Genomic DNA, 9,130 nt, shown 5'->3' on the forward strand with positions numbered 1-9,130 from the left:
CAAGATAAACAAACTTAGTATTCTCTTAGACAGTGACACCAACTTCTCAAAAGGAAGACTGCCCTGCAACACCTCAGGTAGATCACTCAGAGACTAACTGAACATTACTGATGACCGTAATTAGTAGAATGCTGTTCCCTCATGAAATGGTATAGTCTGGTAACACGAACAGCTACTTGCTATTATTCTTTCTAGGTGGGAAAGCAACACATTTTCTTTAATAAGTTTTGGAAGACAGAACTCATTGTGTTATCCAGTGCAGTGCTGTATTTTGAATTAAAGCAGTGAACTAAACAAGCCTTCATCCCATATGCTGACTAACAGTGGTTTCTGAGCAACACACTACCCTCCTGACTATTTAATACTGAGGATGATTTAATGCATTCCTGCCCCAAAGCATTTTTCTTCCTGATACTTTTTCTTCCTATCCAATTATATTCCTATTCCAGATCCTATTTCATATGCACTACATCAGTCTTTTTTCTGAAGTAAAGACTGAATCTCTGAGTCTATTTATTACTCCTTTCCTCTTTCTTTTCTTGATGTATCTTCATTTCCCACCTTTCTTCACAAATACACCAATGTCTTATACGGCTTTCCTCAGCTACAGGAGGGTGAGGATGAGAAGTACATCTTGTAAAATGTTTGTCAAACCTAACAAGTAATTTCCAGAGAGCTTCTAACACCTACCAGTTGTTATGGATATCACAGTATTATCAGAGTTATTTAGAACAGTTTTAGATTAGCCAAATGTCAATCTCGCAGCAACTGCACAACCTCCAGGACATCTTTGTGTATATGACAGACTTCCAGCTGCAAAATGGTCGCTTAAAAAACTTGTGTACTTTCTAAATAAGCATGTATCAATAGTTTTCTTTACAGTGGAAACATATCTAGAAGTTAAAAAGTAGGTTCAGCTATTCAAAAGCATTATTTTGGTTTATATTAGTTTTTCTTTTGAGTCTGAAAACACACAAGATAAATTTCACTGGCTTGTTTTCACACTTTCCAATGTACTGGTTTAAAAGAACTATGTCTATCCACTGCTGTTTTTTAAAAAAGTTCCCACCAACTTTAATATTTTAAAAGCAAGTATTTTGTTTGAGGAACAAATTAGAGGTCACAAAACCAACTTAAGTGACTTTGCACAAAGTCTTACTTGAAAATGGTGACAATTCTAAAACATGCAATCAGTATCTTCTGTTTGGTTTGTTAGTTTGGGCTTCCCTTATATATCAAGCCTATGGCAGATTTCTTTTATATATTAAAGTGTTGAAAGAAATTCAATGGGGAATAGGCAGAGCTACAATAAAAGAAGGTTGGTTTTTGTTTTTTTTTTTAAATGGTGCACAATGGCTTATGGTAGATAAGACGGATGCAGAAAGTTCTGACAAAATTTAATCAAAAAGACATGACTCAGGGGGTACATGGATATATATAAATGCCCCAGTCACCATACTCTGAAGAACCCACATGGAATTAAGAGCCCAAATTCCCATTTTTCAGGAAACAGTTATTTCAGCTGGTTGATCTTGCACTGAGGTATAGCCTCAAGTATGTGATAATACATTCTGTCACCACAGAAAGGAATGTACATAATGTAATACCAAAGAATAAATTAAAACATTATATGCTGGCAAAGCATTCATTCTTATTTCAACACAAACAAGGGTTTAAAAACAGAGGGTAAACACAAGTTTTCAGACTAGTATTTGTATTCCCTTCACTCAATTTTCACCTAATTTTGGTTTAATTTTGTTGAGTCTCTAGTTGAGCTGAGCTAGTTGTCTCTTAACTATTCAATTAGGTATACTCAATGAAAGACTGGGCAGAAAGCTATTGCTATTTCACCCTTGAAGGGCACTGCTTCCCCCCTGACCTGTAGTGATACTTGGTAAAATCCTGTTTGCCTTACATAAAAACATCCAGGGAAATCAGAAGGATACGTTCTTCGTAAGGGAACCAGGATTTGACCCCAAATTGTACTATCATAAGGATATGGACATTCTGCAAAATTTGTGGTCATACGCCTCTACGCCTAAAACAGAAAGACAAATTAATGCTTTTCTTTAGTTTCCATTATGTAGTATTTATCAAAGATTTGCACATGAGTACGGCTTTAATTAAACATAAGTTGCCTCATACCCAGAAATTGCTGCTAGTTTTTGATGAGCCTGATAGGCCATCTCACATCCTCGGGTTCGAGTTTTGTGCAATTCCGCATGCAGAGAAGGACAGGTGACTGAGACATCCCCAATAGAAATGACCAGCTCCCGATAGAGAGCCACCTGGGTATTGAACTCCTGGACAAGCTGAAAAACAAAAACGATTTACATACATGAGAATTTTTGACTACATTGCAAAAAACAATCCAGTTTTTTAAAAATATGGACAATCTAGGGCTTGCTCCTGCTGCTCACAATTTCATAGCACACAGGATCAAGAGCACGCTATTCAGCAAATGACTAGAGCCTCCATGGCAGCTGCTTCTTCTGTGAGCTATAAATGTGCTTCTGTAGGAAAGTGGTGTTTCTGCTTTTAATATCTGAAAGTGTTTGAGTTATTAGTATTAAATATTAAGCAGACAAAAAAACATCTGTTTTACTAGTAGCACGAGGTTATTTTTTGCTATCATGAAAGGAAAAAAATATCTCCAGAAATTACTGCCTTTGCTCCTCCTGCTTCCTGATTAACAGCATGTTCGGGGACTGAAATGTAGCATTTACTTTTAAATTGGCAATTTTGCTAATTTATTTTGTAATGATTTCTGTTCTGTCACTTTCCTTCAAACCAGATTTCTACTAAAAAACTCATCTGCTGTTACTGGCTGAGAAGACGTACCAGATAGGCACCTTCCTTGTAAAATTCCAGAAAGCAGCTTTTCTAAAGTGCATGTGGGAAAAAGAAACAAATGAGTAAGTAAACACTACAATCTGTACAGAATCCAATATCCAGCAGATACATACAGATGTTACTGGATAAATGGGTAATTTCAGAGTGATGGAAAGATCATTACTGTTTAGTTCCACTGACCACATACATGGAATTATACTTTAAGGAAATGAAGCATTTGCTGTCTTCTGAAAAAATGCACATAAGACCATTTGCTCCACATGGTGGCGGGGGTGGAAGGATTGGAGTAATAGAACAGAGTATTTATTTATCTGTGTTTTGACCTCAATTTCCAAACTACATAAAAACAGACAAGAGTAATTGCTCATAATTCTGCAGTCATCATCACCACCAGAAGTTCAACACACCCCAACATAAAAACATGCTAAGAACCTGGAGTCAATCAGAGCTACTAATTTTTAGAGTCAAGCCCTCAAATTCTCATGCTCAGGAAATAAACGAGTCACTTCTGCAGCATTACATTCATATCCCTCATGCATCCCACTGCAATTACCTGTATAGCTGAGAACTGCTATCAAAAATAGTTTTGGCCATGTTTTCTTAAATTTCATTTTAAGAACAGCAAATAGGTTTCTCTGCTTCAGGAGCAGCAAGTCAATCCAAGTGCATTTCAGTACATCCGCACCCTCCCACACCCAGATCCCAAACAAACCCAAAAGCACACATCAAACAAAGACCTAGGCACAATACTTGCTAAACAAGTCTTCAACTCTTACCATACTGTAGCTTAAGGGAATGCGTGAAGGCAATGGAGAGGAAAGAGATTGTACTATGTTGTGTTAGAGTGTGATTATTCTGCATTAGGAAGAAAAGCGTCGCATCCTGCAACTGGTAACTGGTTGCACCAGACGAATTTTGCCAATTCTCACCTGATATCCCTCGTTTAAACAGTCTTATCCAGACAGGAAAACAAAACCACACATATGTTTCTTAGTAGAAACAGAACAAGGAAAAAAACCACACTAATTTTACTTCCTGAATCCTACTGCAACTTGATAACCCACCTGCAAAACATATTTTATTTCTAACCAGTTAATCCTAACAACTTCTCTGTAACTAACCATATTATGCCATTGGGAATGGGAAAAAAGGCAGAACCCAGTAAGATCCACTTGTTGGGTATATTTATAGAGCTACTGTGGCAGCTTTTGTTCCTCCATGCACTGGGAATTGCTCCCAATCTTGAAGCATCAGAGTGGATAATCTGCCAGCACATTTTTTAGCACCAGAGGGAAAAAAAATTGCCAGAATCCAGCAGAATAGAAGTAGCTGCTGCATTTTCAATGGTACTGGACAGAGCTTTAGCCAGGTTTGGATTTGTCAAGAAAAGTAACAGTGACTTCATTTTTTTCCAACATCTGTCACTAGCTAGAGGGGCAATTTTGGGGCCCAGTGTCAGGCTGACTGTAACTCAAGGAGCCTGAAAGGGGGCACAGGGTGCTGATTTGGAGTAAAGCATCAGGATGCAAGCATTTTGAACATGAGTGGGGAAAAAATCTCATACCAGAATGTGACAGTCCGTAAATAACACAGTTGCTGGTGTTTCACCTGAGGCTTTACAACTGCAACCAGCTACCCTGGGAAGAGTGGTAACAGGTGCCACATGTATCAGGGACAGAATTTCAGGGCCTCAAATTCTGCATCCTGATTTAGACGGATTTTAGGGCAAGCATGTGGTTGCTGCATAGGACAGCAAGTAGACAGTGCAGTGATTCATTGGAGGCAACTATTTATCCATTTAAGCTTCAGTGAGCCCAAGTCTGGGTACAGATTTGGACGGATCTACCAAAAAGCAACTCCACCTGCTCTGCGGTGTGTGTACCGGGGCGAGGGCTCTTGCTCCCGCAGGACTGTCCAGGCGCCCGGCTCCGCTCCCTGTCCCGCAGCTCCCGCCCGTCTCCTCGTCTCCACTCCCGGCTCCCGCTTCGGAATCGCGGCGCGTTGGGGCGCAGGGCAGCACCCCGGCGGGGACTGCGGGTTTAAGAACAGTGCAACTGCACGTGATGGGAATAGTCAAGGCGGCGGGAGGAGCGGCACCTTTGCCTGCGCCGGGAGAGCTCGGAAAAGGTAAAAAACTACGGCAAGCCCGCCCGAGGTACCCACCATCTTACAGTCGTCCAGGGTTCTCTGGATCTGGTAGGCGCTATCGGAGCCGCTGCCCCGGCGTTCGCTGTCGCGGCCGTGCGGCGAAGTCCTGCTGCCCTGAAAGATGGAGGCGGCGGAGCGGGGGCGCTTCCTGCGCCCGCTCGGTGCAGCGCTCATGCACACGCATCCGCCGCGCGGAGCCGCCCGCGGGCGCGGGCAGCGCCTTCCCCGCCGCCGCCGCCCCGGGCACGGGTGCGGGCCCGCGCCGCTCGTCGCCTCCGCCGGGCCGGAGCCGCGCCGCTCACGGCAGCGAGCGCGGCTGCTGCGGGCGATAGCCTGGCGCCTGCGGAAGAGCCCGGGGAGCGCCTTGCATCGCCTCCGCTACCGCGGGGAGAGGCGGAGGGGCTGGCGCCTGCCCTCCTTCAGCAGCATGTCAGTCCCTGCGGAACCGCCCCGCCGGTGGCATGCTCCGCCGTCCTCCTTCGCGAAGCCGGCGGGGGTGGGAGGCGCGACCGTGGCCGCTGGGGAAAAGCTCCCACGCAGCGCCCCGCGCTCCCGGCGGGGAAGCCCGACCCGCCGCGTGTGGCCGGGCACCCGCCGGGAGCGGCGCGGAAGGCGCGGAGAGGCTGGCGCCGTCTGCAGCACCGCCCCCGAGGGGCGGGAGCGCCGCGCCCGCGCCCGCCGCGCCCCGAGCCCGCCCGCGCCGTGAGGGGGCCGGGTCAGCGCCGCGCCGGGCCCCGCCGCCCCGCTGGGAGCCGCCCCGGCCTGCCCCGGGACCGTAAGGGAGAGCCCGCCCCGCCTCTGCCGAAGTTGATAGCGGTCTTCAAGAGGCGTGCTTTTAGGCGTCTCTTTTCTTTTTAAAAAGGACGCTGCTCGAATTTTGTCAAATCTAGTCAAATGTTAGAGGGCGTCCCAAAGAGGGATACGAGGATGGGGGAGGATCTGGAGGGGAAGCCTTATAAGGAGCATTGGTTTGAAGTGACCTTATGAGGTCACGGGTTTGTTCAGCCTGGAGAAGAAGAGACTAAGGGGAGACCTCAATGGGGTCTTCTCCTCGTGAGGGGAAGCAAAGGGGCAGGTGCCAACCCCGTTGCTGTCACAACCAGCTCTAGAACTTGAGGAAATGGCGTGAAGCTGAGTCAGGGGAGGTTTAGGTTGGATATCAGAAACTTTTTCAGAGGGTGGTGAGCCCTGGAACAGGCTTGCCAGGGAAGTGTCACAGCTCGAAGCCTGACAGTTCAAGAAGTGTTTGGACAACACTCCCATTCATGTGATGGGATTCTTGTGTTGTCCTGCACAGGGCCAGGAGCTGATTCAGTGGTCTTGATAGGTCCTTTCCAGTTCAGCATATTCTATGATATTATGACTTACTTTCTCTCTCTAAATCTTCATATTTTTGGGCTCCAACAAACTGTTTAGTACATGTGATGCGACAAGATTGTCTTTGTTATTTGTAGGAAAGATTAAATAGTAATTGAGTGGAGACACTCCTCTGTGCACCAGCACCACGGTGCAGTTTGCAGTTGCAGTCCTCGCAGGCCGTGGGCACCAGCCCCTCCAGCGCCGAGGGCTGTGGGGCTGTGCCTGTTCTGTGTCTGCAGCTTCCTTCCCGGGGCCTCCTGGGGACTGCACTGCCCCAGCTTGAGCTACGGCCTGAGCCAGCTTCAGCTTCTGCTGGTCCTGTTCCTCTCTGTACCCAGAGAGATACGGCTGTTTAGCTCGCTTCTGGTGTGATTGTATTTATTCAGGTCGCTGAATAAGACCTTTTTTGTGTTTCAGTAATGTTCTTGAACCCAAAGCAACATCAAACACATCACACAGAGTAACCTAGTCTTGCCAGGGAGCTTGAATGTGCCATCAATAGCACTCTGGCAGCTTGAGGAACTCATTTCAGGCTGTGTGAATATTACTGTAACACAGACAATCTGATATCCACTTTAATCTGGATATGGCCTATGAATGTACTTCGAAACTCCTTTTTTGACTTTTCCTGCTATTTTCACAAAAATGTAAGCTACTGGTTATGTGGTTGTATGGATGGATTTGCAGCGCTTGAGAGCACTGTCATCACGTTAGTTAAAACTAAAATGACCTTGTAATCATAACTTTACCTTTGTAAACATACTAGTAGATTTTCAGCATTCAGCGCAAAAAAACTTGCAATTTTCTAGTTACTTGCAATTTAGTTCTAATTACCCTATTTTACGGACATTGCTTATTTTTTTCATAGTCAATTGAATTATTTTATAGGAAATAAATACATCAGATTATACTTTGAGACAGGACATCACACTGCTACAATATAGAGAAAAGACATTTCCTAATGACAAGAAAAATATTTTTAATACTGGTAAAATGCAAAATTAACACATCCTCTCCTCACATCTATGTTGGTAAGAAAAATTATATTTGTAAAGAGAAATTAAGTATAACACTATTCCATACCACTGCTAGTGTTTTATTTGTTGCTTAAGGATCATTTTAGTCAAATGTTGCAGTCTTTTTTCAGTCTATTTCTAGCTGTTTTAAGAGCTACTGCAATAGCAGTAATGAGATAATGCTAATACTAAACCAACAGCAACAACAATGAAACTACCAAAGAGTGCTGCATGTTTGCTTTTACATTACCTGTCTTGGCTGAAGCTTTGGTCCCTTGAAATCAGCACCGAAGTCCCACTGGGTTTTAAGGAAGATTATAATTTAGTTCCTGGTGATATATCTCCCCTATATAAAGCTGAGTTGCAGCTAAGTTTTGTCTGTCAGCAAGCATCTGAAACAGTTTTGAAGTTCTAGTGACTTCATTTCACAATTTATATTCAAGATGTCCACATCTGGAAGTGGATATGGTGATTTTTTTCTGTAATCTGTAAGACTCCATGTTTTCATAATTGTTCTGGCTGACCTCTGAAATCATCGTGGAATGTGGTGAATTTGATGGCACTTTATCAGCATAACCCAGGGCTCTGCTGGAGAAACATGTGACAGGTACCTGGAGTGAAAGGTATCAACTCAGTCTTGGATGCATAAGAAACAATGATTTTTGTAGGCGTCCCAGGAATGGGGAAGGGGGAAAGAGCGCCAAGCTAAGCTGCCACAGGCTGTTGCAGGGTGGGTAGTGGAAGAAACAAGACTTGGTTTGAAAGTATATGTCACCAGGAAAACAAAATATTCTCTCTTGAAAGCAGAGGTATGTTGTTGTAGGACACGAACAAAAGACAAGAGACTCCAAATATTTCAGAAGGCAAAGTGTATAGAAAAAAGCTTTATTTTCTAATTCTTACTACTTTTTATAAGGTGTTCTGATACAGACTTAACATGATTGATGAATAGGGATAACAACTCTCTAATTCTATTGGTTAAACTGGAGAAACAGCAAAACACCACCTGGAGAAAGATTGTTTTGAGAAAGGACAGTTGTTTGCCAAGATTGTTTTGAGAAGAAGCTTTCTTGAGAAATTTTCCCTTGAAAATTTAGCCTGCTGCTAGCAGGCTAAAATCTATCAGACCCAGAAATACCAGGCCCACAGAGGTATGTGTGTTGAAAACTTCCCTGAAGAGAGAGACGTGACTCTTCTTGTATGAACTATTGTTTCTGTAAACTTTTCCTTACTCTAGCTTCATCTCCTGATGTTTGCTGGATTGCAGAAAGCAGGGGCTTATTGCTCCCTCCCATGGTATCCTCTCAAGACCACAGGGAGGTGACCTTGAGATAAATTCAGAAAGTACATGGCCTGTTACAGTCAAATTCTTCGCAGCTCTATAACTCATGATGAACCAAAAGTATGTATGTGGCCTTTCCCTGGCGTAGTCTATAATTCCAAAAAAACAACTGAGATAAACTTTTTAGAAAATTTGTGAGTTTCGCTTGTTCCATTTTGTTGTAATCTTTGTCTGATCCATTTATTGCCCTGGCTGTTGGCTTCCAATTATATTTCTTAAGGGTGTGTAGAATGTAATGGACTAGATAAGTAAGTTATGACAGAGAGACTGATTTTCTGAGAAATTCTTGAGATGTCCTTGTAGGGAAAAAAGGGGAAAGAGATATGTAAAATTTAGGAGGAAAAAAGGCCATTTCTCTAGATACAGATATATAGAGAGAAGAGGAAACCAAGAAGCAGGTAATGAAGAAAAA

At 43.7% G+C, this 9,130-nt stretch overlaps 1 protein-coding gene across 2 annotated transcripts in view; it reads right to left on the reverse strand.

Moving 5' to 3' along the window:
* RGS7BP (regulator of G protein signaling 7 binding protein) overlaps nucleotides 1–5,621 on the reverse strand; it is a 36,045-nt gene extending 30,424 nt beyond the window's left edge. The window contains exons 1-3 of one of the 2 annotated variants that reach the window (XM_040089789.2): nucleotides 5,017–5,148; nucleotides 4,716–4,884; nucleotides 2,146–2,312 (exon numbers count right to left, since the gene is read on the reverse strand). In XM_040089789.2, coding sequence (XP_039945723.1) covers nucleotides 2,146–2,186 — 41 coding nt within the window. In that variant the 5' untranslated portion in view covers nucleotides 2,187–2,312; nucleotides 4,716–4,884; nucleotides 5,017–5,148. Of the gene's footprint in view, nucleotides 1–2,145; nucleotides 2,313–4,715; nucleotides 4,885–5,016 lie in introns of both variants that reach the window. The other variant, XM_040089788.2, reaches the window with a different exon arrangement.
* Nucleotides 5,622–9,130: the final 3,509 nt, after the last annotated feature.

The sequence above is a fragment of the Hirundo rustica genome, chromosome Z (genome assembly GCF_015227805.2).
Source record: "Hirundo rustica isolate bHirRus1 chromosome Z, bHirRus1.pri.v3, whole genome shotgun sequence".
NCBI lineage: Eukaryota > Metazoa > Chordata > Aves > Passeriformes > Hirundinidae > Hirundo > Hirundo rustica.